Here is a 21729-nt window from a genome sequence, read left to right on the forward strand (position 1 = left end):
TGTATTTTTTCTTTAGTGAATTACTTGATCATACTTTTTGGCTATTTTTCTATTGAGTTGACTTTATTGATTTTGGGGTTTTAAAGAGAAAACCACAGGCATCACTTGTGCTAAAGCTCTTGACCTAATTGCAGTTTCCACCTTCACCAGAAATGTCATCTTAATCAACCAGTCTGAAATTTTCTGGTCAACGCCAATGAGGTTATCTGTCACGTGGGCCCTCTCTAGCCACCCTCCTCCAGAGAAAGAAGTGGTAATCTGCATGATAAAAACCTCGCCTTTCCCTGCTTCTCCAAAGATGTCCTGGTCCAAAAATAATTTTTTATTTTCTTTTGTTAATAGCTCCCTTGCCCCTCTGAGTGCCCTTTTAGTTGCTGGGTTGCAAGCTGCCTTGTTCATGAAATGCTTAATAAAGCCAATCTAATCTTCAAATTTACTCGGTTGAATTTTGTTCTTTAATGTAAGTAATATAAACATATCTACAGTCATGCTCCATATAATCATGTTTCAGTCAACGATGGACCACGTGTACCACAGCGGTCCTATAAGATTATAATGGAGCCGAAAATTTTCAATTGCCTAGAGATGTCATAGCTGTTGTAAGGTGGGAGCATTATTACTCACGTGTTTGTGGTGATGCTGGTGAAAACAAACCTACTTCACTGCCAGCCATATAAAAGAATAGCACATACAATTATTCACAGTATGTTACACTTGATAATGATAATAAATGACTGTTACTGGTTTATATATTTACTATACTACATTTTTCATTGTCATTTTAGAATGTACTCTATAAAAAAAAAGTTTGCTGTAAAACAGTATGCTGTTATGCCAACAGCAGGCTCATAATCTTGAGTACCTTTTCTATGTTTAGATATGCTTAGATACACAAATATTTACTATTGTCTTACAATTGCCTACAGTCTTCAGCACAGTAACATGTTGTACAGGCTGGTAGCATAGGAGCAATAGGCTAGCTCATATAGCTTAGGTGTGTAGTAGGCTATACCATCTAGGTTTGTATAAGTGCACTCTGTAGTGTTTGCACAATGACAAACTCGCCTAAGGATGAATTTCCCAGACGGTATCTCTTGTTAAGCGACACGTGACTGACTGTATTTCAAAGCAAATCTCAGGAGACTCTTAAACTCATTCAATTTGAGATCCAGAACTTTATGATTTCTGGGTTTCCCAATGAACTTTAAAAGTTGTTTCCAACTCCAAACAAATATTTATTCATTTGTTTTTCTAAGCTGTATCTCATTTTCTTTGATTTCAATCTTCATAGTTTAAAGTCTATTACTATTAAAAAAAGAAACTGGAGACATTGGGGGTTATGCTAAGTAATAGGTACCTGTAATGTCTTCTACAAGGTATTTCAAATTTAATATTCTATCCAATGACTTAACACCAGAACTTTCTTACATGTTACTAATGGTTAGCAAGATTCTTATCTCAATGTTTTGCATTCATGCCACCTGATGTTCATATTTGATATAGCCTTAAAATTACTCTAATTAGTTAGAGATTTGAGAAGTATTCAGGCATGAGCTAATGCTTTGAACATAAGAAGAATTATACTGAGGCTTCAGAAAGGCTGCAGATTACTAGTCTGAATCACACTACCACTTGGGTCAACTCCTAGCTATAGTCTTCATCAATCTGTAAAATTTGGGTAGCAAGCAGCACTACCTATCTACCATACTGTTTAGAAAAATGAGACTTATATTTTGATCTTCTTTAAAGAAGTTAGCTGCCTAATTAGCTATTTCCTACAATTATTCTTAGTCTTTATCTCTAAAGTAATTAATCCTTGGTAAATATTCTGTTACTTATAGAATGGGGAAACAGAGATCAAGAACCTGTAGAATATGTAAAAATTTTATAAATTCTAAACAAAATTTGCCACTTAAATCTTTAGAAATTTTAATGAACTAAAACTCACTATTAAAAAATGTACAATTCCATATTTTTAGTATATTCACAAGATTGTGCAATCAGCACCAGTAATTCCAGGACATTTCATCACCCCAAATGGAAATCCCCTTCTCCCCATCACCTGGCAACAAGTAATCAACTTTCTGTTTTTATGGATTTGCCGATTCTGGACATTTCATATAAATAGAATCATGCTTTTGTGTGTGGCTTCTTTCACTAGCATGTTTTCAAGGTTCATTCATGTTGTAGCAGAATCAGTACTTATTTCCTTCTTCTGGTTGAGTAACAGCCCCTTGAATGGACATACCATCTTTTATTTATTCATCACTAGATGGATATTTGGGTTGGACCTTTTTGGCTATTATGCATAATTCTGCCACATCCATGTACAAGTTCTTGTGTGAACATGTTTTGTTTCTCTTGGGTACATGCTTAGAAATGGAATTGCTGGATCATTAGGGTAACTGAGCTTAGACTTTTGAGAAACTGCCAAACTATTTTTCCAAGTAGCTATACCATTTTATATTCCCACCAGCAATGTAGGAGGGTTCCACTTTCTCCATATCCATACCAATTTGTCATTTTAAATTATTATATTATAGCCATCCTGGTGAATTTGAAGTGGTAGCATATGGTTCTGATTTGCATTTTCCTAATTGACTAACCATGTTGAGCATCTCATGTGCTCAGTGGCCATTTGTGTTTCTCTAGAGAAATGCTTATTCAATCCTTTGCCTATCTGTAAATTGGGTTGTCTTTTTACTTTTGAGTTATGAGTTCTCTGCATATTCAGGAGAGATCCTACTTAGATTAAGGCCAACACAGAAATAAGAGTTGACAGAGGGTAAGACTGAGCCCTGATGACATATTTTGAACTCCCGTATTCATTCATGCATAAAGTCAGACTTAACTACATAAACTTTAGTTTTATGAGCCAATACATTCCCGAGGGCTAATCTGACTAGAATAATGGAAGGATGGATGATCTCCCATGTGAGGATTTCTCAAGGAGAATGAGACTCTTCCCCATTAATTTTTCTGATCCATGCCCAGGCCCTATCCTATACTATAGGCCTGGGAGTGAGAGGTAGAAGCAAGCTGAATGATGCCTGGCACAATGAGAAGTCCTACGCCCCCAACCCCTGAGGGTCCTGGGCAGAAGCTTCAGACCACAAAGACCTTTGCACAACTTCCATAATGCTTATAAGTGCCACAACTTAAAAAAGATGCAACAAAGCAAAAAGTAACCAATCCACCATGAAAAAATTGTCTTAAAGTGCTCAAGTGGTAGTTATGACTTTACAGAGAATACAGAATCCCTGCATTAGGCATAGGCGTGGTTGCCATTTAAATAACATGTCTTTTTTACTTTTCAATTATGGTTGACATTCAGTATTACATCCATTCCAGGTGTGCAGGATAGTGCGTAGACATTTCTGTAACTTACAAAGTGACCCTCCCAAAAAGTCTTACAGCCCCCTGACACCATTTATAGTTATGGCATGGACTATATTCCCTAAGCTTTACCTCCCCTGGACTCTTTTACAACTGCCAATTTGTACTGAAACCCCTCACCTTTTTCACTCAGCCCCCAAACTCCCTCCCATCTGGCAACCATCAATTTGTTCTCTGTATCTGAGTTTGTTTTGTCAGTTCATTTATTTTGTTCTTTAGATTCCACATATAAGTGAAATCATATGGTACTTGTCTTTCTCTGACTTATTCACTTAGCATGACACCCTCTAGGTTCATTCATGTTGTTGTAGCATGTTTGCCATTTTTAGCAGCTTTGTAACTTATGCTAATGTTACGTGTTTTCCAAAATACCTGCCTATCCACTGTTGTCCCTAGGTTGCCAAGATGGTTGAGACAACATGGTCTTCAGAGAAGTACTACTGAATGGTCAAATTAGAGTAGGTGAGTCCAAAAGTAGAGAGCTCACCATGTGAATCTGAACAGAAGAGGCTGAAGAGAAAAAGGTAGAGAAATTAGGGGTAGTATGTGAAGCTGATATACAGCGTTTCCTACGTGTTTTGGGGACATGCGTGAGGGATTAAATTTGTCTACATGAAAACTGACGACACTGTGATAGGCAGAACAACACTTAAGATATGATTTTTGCCATCGAAGAGCTTCTGTATGCTACAATGGGTGCCAATAAGACAAGTATAATCACAGTAGTATGAAGATACATTGATCATAATGAGAGCTCTGGGTGCTTGAAAGAGGAAGAAACACATCACCAGATAGGAATGGCATCAGCAAACTACATGCATTGAGCATTTACTGGGAATTGGGCATATCAGATACAAACAAATCAGAATGAGGCAAGTAAGAACTTAAGAAATTAAATATACACATTATTTTACCACTAATGCCAACTACCAGGGAAATATAATATTTGTGCAAGTTATATTATACATTATAATGAAATTTTGATGCCTGTTGAAAGGATAAGCTATATATACAATGCAATAAAAAAATTTTAATTGTGCTTATTAACATTACAGAATTACCCTAAAATGGGATGATAAAAAGCCTATACAGCATTCATTCTTATTATACACATATATTTCAATCAAAGACTGTTTGAAAAATACAAATACTTTGACCCCACTGCTGAGAAATGTATGGTCAACAACTATAAATGCAGTTCCTCTAAGAAACATCATGGCATTTGCTGTCCATTTCTCCTTTAAAGTCCATTTGCGGTATAGCTTACCATCAAGTTCCCTTCAGAACTGTTTATATCTCTTTTGTCTGATCATCTTCTTCGATTTCATTTTTTAAACAATTTATAGTTTCGCGACTTGCTTTTAATCTCTCCTTAAGCTCTGCAATTTCAAAGCTTGTTTTTGTTTTTTTTTTTCGCGGCTTCTAATTTTTCTTTGGTTTTCACTTCAAGTTCTGCAACTAAAGAAAGCATATACTTTTATTGAATTATTTAATTTTCCTTACGCATCTAAGATATGTCACAGAGTAATAAATAAGGCACTTCCTGAGGTCAATGTTTCCATAATGAAAGTGGACAACATAGGATACATAACATTAAACACAGGGGTGTGGGTGAGAAAGTCTGAAATTTCAAGCGAGGATCTCAGATGTCTTTTGAAACTAAGAATGAAATTCTGGCCACTAATATTTTAATTCTTACGTAAAATTTTAAGATATATTCTTGTTTTTCTCCATATACGTATTAATTTGGAAATAAGGGCGCATACAACCAAGACATATCCAGCATATAAGATCACTAAATATATAGTGTCCTTAAATATATGTACAGGTAAAACTTACGTAACAGAATCACACTGGTAAAACCAACCCATATCTTTTTTCAAAAAAGATAACAATAACTGTCTAGGTTTGAATTCCAGCTCTACCATTAGCTGTGCTACTCTAAGTATTTATTATTCCTAGGCTCATTTCCCCATTTCTAAAATGAATATTATGATTGCAAATATCTTATTTTTTGTTGAAGAAAATTTAAAACTAATTTATGTATATGAGTATCTAGAACATTACCTAGTACATAAAAAGTCATATTAATCACTATCATGACAGAGGAATAATAAATGGCACTTAAAACATTCTATCTAGCTGGTTATAGATGAAATTACTGAAAAAAATACTACTGCAAAAGATATTATCTATTTAAATATTCTGCTTGGAGAGTATAGCATTAGTTTTACAAAGAAAAATGCCTACTTTTTATTCAACATGTCCATCTTGTGGACATTTCAGGTAATTGCTGCTGATGACTATTTAAGCATAATTGTACTTCTGGTAATATAAGATGATCTCTAATTGGAAGTACCATGGTTTGGTGATGGGAAAAAAAAGAAAAGAAAAGAAAAGAAAAGAAAACAAAACAATACAAAACACCCCAAAATTGTGAAATCAGAAAAGCCTAAGTTCAAAAACACCCTTGGCCTCTTATTAGTTGAATGGTGCTATTTCTTAATTTTCCTCAATTTCATCTTTCTACATGATAGGGTTAAAACTTTATATTTCTCAGATAAATGAGGATTAAGCAAATAGTTGGCCCTTTGTATCCATAGCTTCTGCATCCACAGATCTAAAATATTGGGGGAAAAGACTTTATGTTGTTGCTAATGTGTACTATGCAGTCTGGCCTATGATGATCACATCTGCACCGAACATATATATGTTATTTCTTAAACAATGTAACAACTGTTTACACAGCATTGACAGTGTATGAGGTATTATTAGTAATCCAGAGATGATGTAAAGTACACAGGAGGATGTGCATAGGTTATATGCAAATATAAAATTATTTTTACTTTTATAAAAAAGTTTGGAACTTTTGGCCCCCTTCATGGCATTTTGTCTTCTCCTCACTCCCTAGCAACCAATCTATTCTCTGTTTCTGTAAGTGAGTGTGTGTGTGTGTGTGTTTAATTTCACATGTAAGAATCATGCAGTATTTGTCTCCTTTTCTGACTTATTTAACTTAGCATAATTCCCTCATGGCCCATCCATGTTGTCACAAATGGCAAAATTTCATTCTTTGTGGTCAAACAGTATTCCATTGTATATACAGATACCATATCTTCCATAGCTAACCAGCAATGGACACTTAGGTTGTACCCCTATCTTGGCTACTGTAAATAATACTGCAGTGAATATGGGAGTGCATATATCTTTCCAAATGATTGTTTTCATTTTCTTCAGATAAATGCCCAGAGGTAGAATTGGTGCATTATATGGTAGTTCTATTTCTAATTTTGTTAAGAAACCTCCATACTGTATTCTGCACTGGTTGCACCAATTTACAATTCCGCCAATAGTGTACGAGGTTTCCCTTTTCTCTACATCTTTGCCAACACCTGTTTGTTGACTTTTTGATAACGGCCATTCTGAAAAGTATGAGGTGATATCTCATTGTGGTTTTGATTTGCATTTCCCTGGTGTTGAGCATCTTTTCATGTACCTGTTGGTCATGTGTAGGTCTTCTTTGATAAAATGTCTATCCAGATTGTGTATATTTTTGCTACTGAGTTATGAGTTAATTTATATATTTTTGATATTACCTCTTATGAAATATATGATTTGCAAAAACTTTCTCCCATTCAGTAGGTTGCCTTTTCATTTTGTTAATGGTTTCTTCTGTTGTAAAGAAGCTTTTTAGTTACTGGTTACTGGCCTTCATTATTGATGTGTGGGGACTCTTTATATATTGAGTAAACTAATTATCTGTAATATGAGTACAATGTTTTTTCATGGTTTAAAACAAGTCTTTAGACTTTTTTTTACAGTGCTTTTTACTATGCTTTAATTCTTATTCTCTTGCTCCCTCTCTCTCATCAATTAAAAACATACTGAGTGGGGGTGCCTCCATAGTGTAGTGGTTAGCACGTCTGCTTTACATGCTGAAGGAAGGTCCTGGGTTCGCGCCTCAGGTGGCGCCATGGACCCTACCCCGGGGGTGCCAGGCCCCGGGTGTGTGCCGCGGGCACATGGGAGGAGATGCCACACCTTCAGAGATCCAGTTCTTGAAGGGAGACAGCAACATCCATAGGTCAGGGGTGGAAGGGGCAGGGGAGAGATTAAAGAGGGGAGAATAAAACATACTGAATGAAAGGCACTTTGTTAATTGCTGGGGTACAGAGGTAGGAGATAGACAAGAAAGAAAACTGCAGTACAGTATCATGAGATAATTACAGGGAGCCACGAGAACAGACTGGATTCATACCAAGAGGAAAGGTTATGTGTGTATCAAGGAAGGCTTCTTGGCATTAGAAAATGCTGAACTGAATTTTAAAGAATGAGAAAGGAATTGGGTAGATGAAGACACAGCAGGCCCTAAAAACAGCACATGTACATTTGGGAAACAACAGAGTCCTATAAGACTGTAACAGTTTTAAATCCAGTCAGGAAGAAATGAGTTAATTCATTTGTTAAGACAGCATTCGCTGTAGATATAGACTTGTGTTGTTTGATTTACAGGTTTTCATCTTTTCTTATGGCTGAGCAGTATTCCACTGTATATATGTACTACATCTTCATTATCCAATCATCTCTTGAAGGACGCTTCAGTTGTTTCCATGTCTTAGTCACCGAAAATAATGCTGCTATGAACATAGGGGTATATCTATCTTTACGAATAAATGTTTTCAAATTTTTGTGTAGATACCCAGAAGAGGGATTGCTGGGTCCTCTGGTAACTATTTTTAATTTTTTGAGGAACCGCCATACTGTCTTCCATAGTGGCTGTACCAATTTATATTCCCACCAGCTGTAAATGAAGTTTCCTTTTTCTCCACCACCTCTCCAACACTTGCTATTACTCGTCTTGTAGATACACTTTATTTTTGACAAATCATAAGATTGCAAAGAGCACAATATATTTGGAAGAAGACCTAGGTTAATTAACCATAAGATCCTGGGGGAAAACATTTTAAAACTTCTTTTAGCTTGTTCCAGTTTTCTGCTTTCCATACATTAAATGCTTACATAAAAAAGAAACATTTGTTTTAAATTTCCAAATGAAGCCTCAACTTAGCGTAAATCAATCCAAAAGAGAATAATTATTTTTGCAGAGCCAATATAACTTGCTGGTTTGAAGCACAGGCCACAAAGCTTTTACACAGGGAACAGCATATTGGTTAAGAGTATGGACTCTGGGTTTAAATCCTGGCTCTGATTTGAGGCAAGCCATTAACTCTATGCTCGAGGATCTTTATTTACAAAATGGGGTTAACAGTACTACTTTCCTCCAATGGTTATTATGGTATTCAATAAGTTAAGAAATGTAAAGCGCTTGTCTAGTACACAGTAAGTTCTCATTAAGTATTCACTACCATTTTAAGTATTCCTTGTAGAAGCAATTATTACTATTTAAAGCTAGATCATTAGTGCTTATGTAAATTTCCAGTAAAATTGGGTTTACAAGCACAAATGTTTATAAACTTCTAATATGATTCATAATGAGCAACCTCTATCCTGAATATTACACTATCTAAAAATATTACTAAGTTTTTAGAGCCTAAGTTCCAAGGACTGCCTGGGACATAGTCCTGCTTCTATCACTAATTAGATATGTTAACGCAGTCAAGTTACTTAACCTCCCTGTGCCTCAGTTTCCTTTTCTAAATTAGAATACAAAGTGTACCACATCCTTACTAGTACGATTACTAAAGATTCCTTTTGCTAATTTAATACAAATATATGGCCACTCATTATTGTTTGGTTTGCATTTTTAAAGTTACTAGCAGGGCCAAATATTCCCCGTTTTATTTACCAGTGATTTCTTCTTTCACTTGTCTATGTCTTTTGTCCATTTATCAATTAAAATTTAAAGTTTTCTTCTATTTAATTTGTCCATTTTAGGGTTTCTAAGATATTGATCCTTTGCCATGTCTTCTGGATATTTTTCTTTTTTGCCCTTTTGAAATGTAGAAGTTAAGTATTTTTACAAAATCAGGTTTGTCTTTCTTTCATTGTGATTTCTTCTAACACTTCAAATTTAAAAGTCTTCCCTCGCCAGGACAATCATAGCTCTAATTTTTTAAACAATGGGCTCAATGATATAAAGAAGCACATTTAACTATAATTCATTGGAATTTGTTTTGGTAAATCTTATGAAGCAATGATCTAAATAAAATTTTCCTCTCAAAAGTTTATCAACTGTGCCAGTACCTCTTTTGGAATTATCTTTTTTTCCTGATTAGATATTGCTAAGAGGTAAACCAAAGATAATATAAAACATATAATTTACTGATAAAAACTTCCCAAGGTTAAACAGCTCCATATATAAGCTTTAATACATAAAAATAATTTATAGGAAAGCCTTTTTATTAAATACATTATACATAAGTGAATTGTTAGTTAAATAGTTTTGTTGAAAACACAGAAATGTGGTCACTTGAATTTTAAAAGAGAAGTTTCTTCTCTGAATTGGGCACGTTTTATGGTATGGGAGAAAGAAAATCTATGGAGAAGAAGTGACCAATAACAAAATAACACAGTAAGTACTTTTTTACCTTTTCAAAGTGATCATATACATATCTGTTTTATATTCATAACAAAGTGGGCTGGTAAATCTTTTTGCAGATGCAGAAAATGAAGCATGAAAATTTTAAAACACTATGATTTTCAATTTTAATGGCCACCAAGTGGCATAATTATTATTAGTATTCACATTCTTTAACTTAGTCACGTGTTTCATAAAAATGCAAAATAAAAAAAATAATACTCTAACCAATAATGGTTAAATAGCAATTTCCTTGCCCCTGCATTTCATCTCCTGCAATTACTGGCTGGCTCTCAGCCAACAAATATACTAGTTTATTTCCCCCTGAAAACACTACCTTCTACACCCCATATCCTGCTTCTGCTACCACACTGCAAGTTCCAAGACACAGGTCTTCGTAGTGCCTGTCTCCGATTTCTCTCGTTTCATTCTCTGCTGATCCATTTCAACTATTTTCTGCCCGTACTATTCTCCTTCCACTGCTCCTGTTAAGGCCATCAAGGACCTCTACTTGCTATAGCCCATTTTTTGGCCCTCATCTAACTTGTCCTATCAGCAGAACTGGCTATGGTTAATGACTTTCTTGATACCCTTTCTGCACCTGGCTTTAGGATATTATAGGTACCTATTGTTTCTTCCTCCAGATTCATTGTCTCTTCTTAATTTCCTTTGAGGGTGACCGCCTAAATCTCTAACTGTTGCAGTACTCACAGCTCAGTCCTTGGACCTCCTTTCTATCTTTATTCACGTCTTCGATGATAATACTGGGTCTCACAATTTTAAATCCATCTATATCTTAACTTCTAAACTTTTGTCTTCAGCCTGTATCTCTCCTTGAATATCAGAATTTGGGGTACATTCCCTTCTCAACATCACCACTTAGATGTCTTACAGGCATCCCACATCCTACATGTCCAAAATTGTATTCCTAATCTTTCCCCAAAGCCTGCCGCTCCCAGACTTCCCCATCTCTATAAAAAGCAATGTCAAGCTTTTGGTTCCTTCAGTCCCTAGAACTTAAGAATCATTCTTTATTCATCTCCTTCTCTCACATCTTATTATTCAAACCATTGGCAAATTCTACTGAGCCTATCTTCAAAATAGATTCAGAATCTGACCCCTTCGCACCACCTCATTGCTATCACTCTGGTACCACCCACTACTCTATCATATCTAGATTACTGGAATGGCCTCTGCTTCTTCCCTTTCTGCTTTACAGTCTATTCTCAAAACAACAGCCGGGGCGACTGAACTTTTTAATATGTTAGTCATACACTTTCACTCTTCTGCTCAAAACCCACACATGACTTCGCGTCCTTCGGTTTAATAATTTAAAGTTCTCACCGTTACCCATAAGTTCCTATATGATCTGGTGCCCTATTAACTTCTCTGCTTATCTCCCATTCCTTGTCTCCTTTTTCACTCTAGTCACGAAGGCTTCCCTGCTGGTCCTCAGATATGCCAGGCATAGTCTTACTTCAGTCATGGCTTTTGCCCTTGCTGCGCTCGCTACACATAACATTCTTCCCTCAGACAGCCCCGAGGCTCACGTCCTTATCCTTTTAGTTCTTCACTCAAATGCCACAATCTCAGGAAGTATTCTCTGGCCTGAAATTTAAAACTCTAACCATCTCCTTCCACCAAAGGTGCTACCTCCCCTGCTTTATACTTTATTATTCTGTTTGTTTAAAATCTGTTTTCCTCCCACCAGAACGTGAGCTCAGTGAAGGCAAGGCTTTTTGTCTGGTTTAGGCTCTTGGAACCTAGAACAATGCCTGGCATATAACTGGTGCTCAATATATACTGTTGGCAAATGAATAAAAGATCAAAGGAAAAACTGAATGGTAACATAAATGTTAACACAGGGATGGCAAATAGATTTCATCTTGAGTACCAAGTACAAATGTTGGCAGTAGTTGTATGGAGTGATCTGTAGGCTATTCTGAGACTGGGTCAGCTCTGAGGGAAAATATACCGTGACTAATAATCAGTGTGGCATTCTGGTATTCTCCACCTTAGCATTAATCTGAAACTACGTAAAATTACATAGGCCAAAAAAAAAAAAAAAAAAGAGAGATAATCTAGTTCACAATACACAAAAGTATAATTATGTTCTGCAAGGTTCTTCACACAGATTTTGTTAGCAAAGATTAGCAAATCGAAAATGACCGAGTGACAGGTTGAGCAAGATTAATGCAAAGCTATGCTTAAATGTAATCAGGGAATAAAAGACAAACAGTATTTCAGAGACTGTGAGAGGCTGTCTTTTACCTTTCTGAAAGTAGGCCTACTTTGGGAACAATGTGAAATAGCCTTCATACATCTTCTGTAGTAAGACACATCTTGTTTTTTAGCAACTGACAAATTTACATATATATAGTGGAAGGAAAAAAACGTAATAGTTACTAAGCATACAATCCTTTCACCACTACGGAACATATTATTTTTCAGAATTATGAACTCATTGCACTTACATTCTGTTTCATGCTTATAGGCTCCTAACGTTAGCTGACGAGATGTTGTGAGTAACTGTTGCATCATTGCTGTTGGGTCTTGAAATATCTAATGGGATAGAATGAAAAAAAGCCCAATAACTTCAAAGTTCTACAATTTAAAATGCTTTTAAAACTCTCATTCTAAACTCTTCTTACCATTTCATCATAGAACTCGGAAACCACTGTCTTTTTTCCCAGCATTGCATTGGTATCTGATTGAAACAACTTTAATAAATGATACAATGTTACCTGTGGAATAAAAACAGACATGCATCTGTGCAATGGTTACCATCATCATTGTGAGACACTGTCATTTCTGTAACTGAATTAAAGACTGAAATCAGTAAACATATCAAATTCAGGAATTCGTCTCAACTACAACTTACTGTGGCAAATCACTCAAACTCTGTACTTTTTTTTTCCTGTTAGGTAGTACCATCCATCCATATCTACTAAACATGAATGTTTTGAAGAGGGTAAGTAACAATCTATTACAAAGCATTTCTAGAGAGTGACTATATTTAAAATTATGTAAGATATACCCATGGAACTTAAACTGGGAAATCACTAAGACATAAATTCTTTTACTTTTATAAGCGATATTAGATTAGTTGTGACAGTTGATCTGTGAAGCTTAAAGTTACAAATTTACTGTGGGGGAAAAAAGATTCGATACTTTCAAAAGTAATAGCTAATACTAAAGTAATAACTCAGTGAGGGAAAAGTAATTTCTTTGGTGATCTATAAGATTAGTACAAAAGAAGCAAACAAAAAGTCAGCGATGACTCACTTTGTCAAGAGCAACATATCTTCAAAATACTTAAAAACAGGTGTCGTAAGACATCAAAAGAAAAGTCTTGCAGCGCGATGTGCAAGAGTTGAGCAAAATAAAACCCAGCTGACAAAACATGAGAGTTCATGCTGAAGTTGTAGAAACCAATTCAGAGGCCTCGAAATTTTTCCAAAATGTAAAATCATTCTAAGGAGCATGCATCAATCACATGCCATATTCAAAGCAGATAATGCCAATCACATGCCATATTGAAAGCAGATGAAACTATGTGAATGGATAGACCGAAACAAGGAAATCTAAAACCAGAAAACAGAACTGCATCAGAGGTGGGAGCCAGTGCTCCCAATGGAATTCCAGAGAGGTTTCAAGCTCAAAGTTGGCAAGTGTAGAAATCAAGAATGCTGTGGGTAGCTGGGTCTGTAAACCTTCCCTTCTTTTCCCTTCACTCACAGACAAGAGAGCATATCCTCCTGTGGAACCTACAATTTTTCACCCAAACAATCAAGTATGAAGTAAAAATACAGATATTTTCAGATAGCAAGATCTCTGAAAGTTTATTTCTTGGGCAGCCTTTCCTAAGATATTCCTCCAGTAAAATGTAAAAAAAAAAAAAAAAAAAAAAAATAGGAAAGATAAGAAAAAGGGTTATCTGTCATCATTAGGAGTAGACAGGCACTATCTAAAATTCAAAAATTCAAACTTAGGTATTTAAATATATGAGATACATGGGAGTAATTTCTAGAGGAAATGAAAACAGTAACTGGTTTTCCTGAGGAAAGGGCTAGAGATGGGAAAAAAGGAGATGTTATGGATTAAACTGTATCCCCGGTGCCCAAAAGATATGAAGTCCTAACCCGCAGTACCTATGAATATGACCTTACTTGGAAATAGGCTCTTTGCAGATACAGTCAAAATGAGGTCTTTAGTGTAGGCCCTAATCCAATTTGACTAGTGTCCTCATAAGAAGAGATAGAGGGAGAGGAAAGGAGAGAAGGGAATGTAACAAAAAAGACAGAGAATGAAGTTATGATGGCACAAGCCAAAGAATGCCTAAGGCTACCAGGAACTAGAAGAGGCAAGAAAGGATCCTCCTCTAGAAGCTCTGGAGAGAGCACGGCCAACACCTTGTTTCTGGACTTCTAGTTTCCAGAAATGTGAGAATAAATTTCTGTTGTCTTTAGCCAGTTTATGGTACTTTGTTATAGCAGTCCTAGAAAACTAATACAAAAGACTTGTACATTTCATTTTTAAAAACTATTAAAACTACGTGCATGTCTGACTTTTACAATTTAAAACTACATCAGAAAACTGTCCTGCCCTAAATTTATTATTTCGACTCCCAGAGGCATTCATGTAGATACAGGCAATCAAACATTTCAAGACAGATGTCTTCAATTTTGAGCGATGCTTGAAGATTCTTAGAGCAATGAAAATGCCTATACTTGCCACAGAGATATTTCTAGGCATAAAACCCAATTTTAGCATTTTGCTTTTAGAAACAACCATTCCTGTCACAATGGCTTGACCTATTAAAGCTTACTAGGTAACAAAAGTAAATCACAAATTACCCGTGTCTTTTACATTTAAATAAACCTTCATGACACTTATTTTCTACAAGAGCCAATTACTGAAAAAGCATAATGGTTTTATTATACTGAAAGAACACTACAACAGCTTTACGGGAATAAAATTCAGGCCTATGTAGATCTATAAAGAAACCTATTCAATAATTTATCAATATTACCTTCCTTTTCCAAGAGTGGACTTTGAGAGCTGTCTTTAATGATATAAAGATTTCTTTCAGAAAGTATTTTCCAACTGGGAGGGGTCGAGGGATGACAGATGAGAAGACAGATAGGTAAGGCCACATAGTCTCAAAATAAAAATGAATTCAAAGCAATCTTAAAGTTTAAAAAAAGCTTCTGCTCTGGTAACATCACTGACTTCTCCTTCTCCCTTTCTCTCAGTATCTGCTGAATTCTATGCTCTATTTTCCCTAATAGACGATTTTCATTAAGGGTAGGAGCAATGTTTCATCTTTGTACCAAGATATCTGAACAATATCTTGCCAATAATGCATATTTAATAACTTCTGGCCAACAGAATACAATGTTTGTAAGAGTATGCTAGAAGGACAATAAAAAATGGTAAGAGATCTAGAAACCTTATCACACGGAAAATGTTTAAATGAGCTACCGATGTTTATTCAAGAGAATAATGTCACATTTGATAGTAATTAAGAAAATTAATGTATGAATAGTTATCAATAAAAAGTTCAAGCAAGTTTAAAATAGAGCTTTCTTAAAACTAGAACTACCCCAACCTGAACAGGGTATTTCACTTAATGATTTAAGTCCATCTCTATATTGAAGATAGCAAGTCCAAATGAGATTCTTATTTGAGAGATGGTCTAAAGAAATTCCTACCTACGTAGAATATGGCCTATACCGAAAAATAAAAGTTGAGAAAGCACTTCATTAAAATGAAAAATCTTAACTCATGCCAGAGCTTATATAAAGTATATCTGAATAAAAATGTTAACACACGAAGAGCTCTTCATTAACTATTGTTACATTTTCATAACTAAAAAAATTGACTTTATATTTGCAACGATAACCATTACTCACGGTCTTTCATTAGGATCAATGAAGAATATTTTGATGATTATTTCGAATTCACCCCACCCTGTTTCAGTAATTTCATACGGAGGCTTGGTAACAACTGAAGAGACAAAGAAATAAAACAATTATAATTGTAAATTACTGACAGTTTCCTAACTCTTTTTAAATTTGTAAATTAAAATCAAAAAACTGTACTGTATCTCTTAAAGGACGGCCTTAGCTTTCATGTAATTTAAATTGGATTTTCTTCACATATGCTGACATATCCTAAAAAATAAAGGAACTAATCGGTTCTTCCATCTACATAAAAACTAGGAGGGAACTACGCTGAGCCCACGTAGCTAATTTTATAAAATATACTTCCCCTCAAATATGGAATCCAATTTTCTTCCTTTTCCATTAACCAATATTGGTTAATGAAATCCAGTAAGTTTCAGTTGTACATTTTAACAGAATCCAATTTTCTAAAAAACATGAGTTATACTGGGGAGATTTATTTTTATTTTAAACAAGGAAGCCTGTGCTGAATTCCTTCATAATTCACAAAATATAGGAATATACAAATCAGTTGACTTATTTTGCAAATCCTATTTATATATATACCTATAGACTACTCTAAATCAATTTTGATTTTTCCACAAAAATAACTATATAAATATATAGAAATAACTGTATAAACCAAAGCAAATCTAAGAACTAAGCAACTTCAAAGAACAAAATTATATAAAGCTATGGTCAACTAAACTAAGTAACCTAAAACTGTTGGGTATGAAACTCCTTTTCTTATTTTGAAACACAGGAGCATAGTCATTAGTTCTGGCATGTAAAATGGATTCTTCTAGTGAAATGTGGCTTTTTCAAAAATAATTCATTCTAGAAAAATAGTAAAATGTAAAACAGTAAGTTGCACTCAATAGTAATGTTTATGAATCTTTTTTATTTGCTTTTAGGAATTTTTTACATGCTTACTATCTATATGTATTTCTAAACTGGAATTATATGTAATGATAGATTAATATCTGCTTTTACCACTTAGTATTACATTGTGAACATTTTTTTCTGAGGCAGACTTCCATAAGCATCTTTGCAGACTCTTTAGGAAATACTTTTATTCGTTTCTTTCTGAAAACATGAGTAACTACCAATATTGGGTACCAGATGCCATCATAGTAAATAGTCTTTTAAAATATTCTCAGGATCTCGCTGTGGAGTGGCGGGGACAGAAAAATCAGCATTTCAGTGTAATCTGTGTTGCGAGAGCATGAGGTACAAGACCATAGGAAGGGCACTTAACAGTCTTTGGAGATCAAGGAAGTAGTTCTAAAGAAAACACACTTGAACTAAGATCTAAGGGAACAATAAGAATACAGTAGGTAGAGAGGAATGAATGAAGAGGTTTAATTTCCCTGGGGAATTTGAGAGTAATTTAATATTGGTAGAATGCAGAATATAAGGAAATGATGAGGCAAACACAGATAAGGTATAATGCTGAAGAGACAGTATAGGGAAAGATTATGGCATGCTTTCTAAAATATGATTATTTTAATTTTATTATGAGGGCTATAGGTAATCACTGAAGGATTTTTTTTTAAGTGAATTTTGAGGTATTCACATACCACGCAATTCACCCATTTAAAGTGTAGCATATTCACAGTTGTACATCCATCACCATAATTAATTTTAGAACATTTTTATCACACAAGAAACCCCAGACCCTTAGCACTCACTCCTAAATCCCTCTTCCTCCCACCCAATGGCAACAACTAATCTGTGTCTATGGATTTGCCTATTCTGGACATTTTATAAAAATAGACTCATACAATATATGGCCTTTTGTGTCTGGCTTCCTTCTCTTACCATGTTTCTGAATTCCTGCATGGGTAGTAGCATGTATCAATACTTTATTTCCTTTTATTGCCTAAGAATATTCCATTGTACGGATATACCACCTTTTATTTATTCATTTAGTGGTTAAGAGACTTTGGGGTTGTTTCAATTTTCTGGCTATTATAAAAAATGCTACTATGAACATTCGTCTACAAGTTTCTGTGTGGGCTTTGAAGGGTTTAAATAGAGGAATAGTTTATTCATTCAATAAATATCTGTTGAACACCTATTATGTACTGGCTTCATTCCAGGTATTACAGATTCAGCAACGAAACAAAAATTTACCAGAAGTCAGACTGTATAGCAGTTTTGTCTTTCATCTTCTCTGGTGGTCTTATTATCAAATTATAACTCTAAAATTAACTACTATTCCTGAAACATGATTCAATACTAGGCTAACTTAAGACATGGTAATTGGAATATGGGTTGTGTTTATAGCATAGTTGTTATTGTAACTTAATTTTAATAGGAATATCAATTTTTGGAAATTGTTTTCTCCTGAACAATTACATGAAGATGACAGCTCTTTACTCTTTCGACTTTATCAGTCACATTTCTAAAAAGGACCAATTTTATAATTAGAATGTCACTATAAAATAATATTATAATTTATCCTCAAGAAAAACAAACTGTACCTTCAAAAAAGTTATCAGAAAAAGCAGTGCCTACCTCATTTCTGTATGGTTTTACATATACCGTCCACTGATAGGTATGCCCATCCACTCTCTCCTTTCCGAAATATCGAGCAACATTACCATAAACTATTCGTTTAACGATAGTAACTCCCTAAAAGTAATAAAAACACTAATTAATATTAATTTGGGTAATGACACACCAAACAGAGTAAAAGCTCTGAAAGTTTGTTTTAAGAAACAGCAGGCAATCTAACAACCTCGAGTTTGTTTATAACATTAATTTCTTTCAATGAAAAAATTTTCCACAATTATCTACATTTCATATCAATACAAATAACACCAAATTACAATGTTCTCACTTTGAAATGCCTCCTTAAAACATATGAAGTTTTGAGTTTTTCTGAAAAGAAACACAAAAGACTCTTTAGTTACAAACTTTAAAATGAGGTTCTGGAATAAAGAACCAACTTCCACTGCCATTACCTGAGAGCAATGACCTTATTTATCAGCTCATGGCAGTGTTTTCCAAAGCACAGTACAAATATTAAAGGTAGTCTGGGAGAGAATTTTAGGTAAAATATTATTTACGTGTTTAATCAATATTAGAAAAACCACAACTATAGCAATTCAAACGCACAATTTCAAAAACATTAATGCTTAGGAATGGGCTTTTAAAAATTGACCTAAATAAAAATGCTAAATATTACAGCTGGATTCAGATAATGATAAAGTGGCACCTGGATGACTGATGCTTGTTTAACACTGGCCAATGGCATGTTTGCTACATCTGTGCTCAGTTCTGAGATGTACATACGTGTTTCTCATCACATCCAGTAAGTGTAAAGGCAGTGAGTGTTGACAGATTATGGAAAGGAGAACAAAATTTCAAGTGAAGACAAAATGCTGAATGTTGCACATGAATTTGAGACCAACTATTCAATACTAAGAATGTAACTGAAGGTCAAAGAGCAAGATATACCACATGTGAAAAGTGCTGTACCGATGTTATCGTCAATAAAAAAATGAGGAAAAGCAGTGAACAAATGGAAAAATTTTTGTTCGGATACCTAATCAATCCAATACCTGTTACCCTAAAGTTAGTTTAGAGGAAGGCAGTTTGCAATGGGAACTTCATCACAGTAAGTGTCTGACACTCTTGTGGCAACCACAGATGGGGACTTAGTGAATGAGGACAAGGAGTGCTGACTGACATGGTGAGTGGATAATAGATCCTGTAGCTGCTGCTACATGCTGGTAGGAAGTTTGAGTTCCTCAACGATATAAAAGGGGCTCATGTGTCAACAGGCTTTCTACCTCGATGAAATTTACCTAAATTAGAAAAAGATGCCTGCCTGTAAGCATAACAATCAGCACGGAGAAGAAACAGGTCCCTAATTTTAAAGCTTTACATGACTCATAGCCCTTTTTGGTGGAAAAGCATTTGAGGACTACAGGCCTAATCTCCACAAGTCACTGGACTTAAACTTTTAGAACCTAACATGATTACAAGTATAGAAAGTTCTGTAGGTCTCCACCAAAATCTGTTTTAACCCTTTGTTTGGAAGTACTTTCCTATCGGTCCAAAACCTTGCCCAAAAATCTGGGCAAAATACATACGTGTATGAAGCACTATGAATGTTACTTGGCATCTTTCCCCTTAAATTTCAGCAGCTTTTGAAATTTTTGAAAAACTCCCACTTTACATATGCTATTAAAGCACTGTGTATGACAGTTGTAAAACACGGTATGATCAAAATCATGTGGAAACAATATGATATGCATAGGACTCTTTTTAAAAACCTATTATTAACTAGATTGGTGCAATAACGAGTGATTTAAAAAAAAATTTCCTGAGATAAAAAAGGGTAAAAATCGATGTTATTTTGGGAAACAGCTGGTCCTGCCTTAAAAATTAACATCCTAGGAAACGTAAGAAAGTGGGAGGGAAATTTTACCAGGTCCAATGTTATGGTAGGAAACATGATAACTTTAAAAGCTAACAGTTATGTTCTCTATGTGCCAGGCAATGTTCTCTGCATGCTTTGATTAATGTCTTAGTCTTAGTTTTAGAAACATGAACTCGTGAAAAGGAATTTCCCTCTTAATTGGCCAACATTTCTAATTAGCTCTCTTCTGCTTCTGTAAACATGCCTGTTGCAAGGCCAGAGATCTCAAGGTCAACTGAGAACTCATCCACCACTAAAGATGCTTTGCTTTGGTGCTGGTTACAAAAGATGTATTACTTTAACGCTTGTTAGGTAGGAAATTCTATGATTTCTAACTGCCTGCAGCAACTTCAGAGGTCTGTAAATCAGCCCATGCCAACTGGAACAATCTGAGTATAAAAACAAAACTGCCTTGAAGTTCGAAGCCCAGACTTCCAGAGCTCTAGCTCTTCTGGGACCGCTGGACAAATGAGTTACTCCAAACCTGCGGGTGCTGCCTGATTTCTCGCTGGTCTCAGTTTCTGCAACTTTTCTGCAACACTTCGGCAAGTTTTCTGACTTTTTCTATCCCCCATTTCTTCACTTATCGCACTTGTAAACACTGTGGGTAATGCCGTCTTTGTAAAGCTGCTGTAAGGAGTGAATCAGAGAACTGGATAAAGCTTTTGGCCACTATGCTTGGCACACGGTAAACGTGCTCCTGTTATTATCCTCACAATCAGGACGGTGGCAGCTGACAGTGACCCGAGCTGGCAGCATCAAGCCCTTGGAGCGGCTTCTTTCCTTATTCTGCTTTCCCCAAGCCACCACTGTTTACTTTGTTTGGCGGAGACGGAATGGAGGTGGTGATACTGTGAAGGTGGGGCCCAACGAAACACGGATTTTTTTCCTCAAGGGCTCTGACTCGCTCTCTTCCTTAGAAGCCACGGTTCAAGCCCCAGGCAAGAAGGCGCGAGAGGGAAACAGCGCACCCTCCACGCGCCGCGTAGGGAGGGGCCGGGGCAGAGAAGCAGTCCCGCATGGGAGGCGCGGCCCGAGCACTGACCTTCACTCTCCCGCCGGAGTCAGGCCCAAATTCGGCCATTCTCTTGAACATATTGTCCTACAGAAGAAGCCGCCGCCGCCGCCAAGGAAAGAGACCGAGGCCGGCGGGGTCGCCGCTCCGCTTGTAGGCCTCGCACCTCCTGCACGGGCCTCGGCGGAGGGTTTCTGGCTGACGGAGAGCGACTCCCTGGCGCGCGAGGACACAAGAAACCGCCGACTACTCGCCGAGCGCGGCGTCCCAGAAGCCTCTTCTCCCCGCGCGGGTGGAGAACCGGTCGCGAGGGGCGGTGGCGACGCCGCGCGCAGGCGCAAGGAGCGCGCGCTCGCACTGCGCAGGCGCCGCATCCCTGCTCGGTGGCTGGGCACGGGTCACC

General features: G+C 36.1%; 1 protein-coding gene across 1 annotated transcript; it reads right to left on the minus strand.

Moving 5' to 3' along the window:
• Window positions 1–4188: 4188 nt before the first annotated feature.
• Window positions 4189–21647, minus strand: LOC107514506 (YEATS domain-containing protein 4). The gene is given in 8 exon segments (XM_016152289.2): window positions 4189–4803; window positions 4805–4854; window positions 12409–12496; window positions 12586–12678; window positions 14967–15040; window positions 15850–15943; window positions 18400–18516; window positions 21357–21647. Coding segments are annotated over 6 exon segments (432 nt in total). The 5' UTR covers window positions 15860–15943; window positions 18400–18516; window positions 21357–21647; the 3' UTR covers window positions 4189–4686.
• Window positions 21648–21729: the final 82 nt, after the last annotated feature.

The sequence above is a fragment of the Rousettus aegyptiacus genome, unplaced genomic scaffold, assembly GCF_014176215.1.
Source record: "Rousettus aegyptiacus isolate mRouAeg1 unplaced genomic scaffold, mRouAeg1.p scaffold_m13_p_2, whole genome shotgun sequence".
Lineage (NCBI taxonomy): Eukaryota > Metazoa > Chordata > Mammalia > Chiroptera > Pteropodidae > Rousettus > Rousettus aegyptiacus.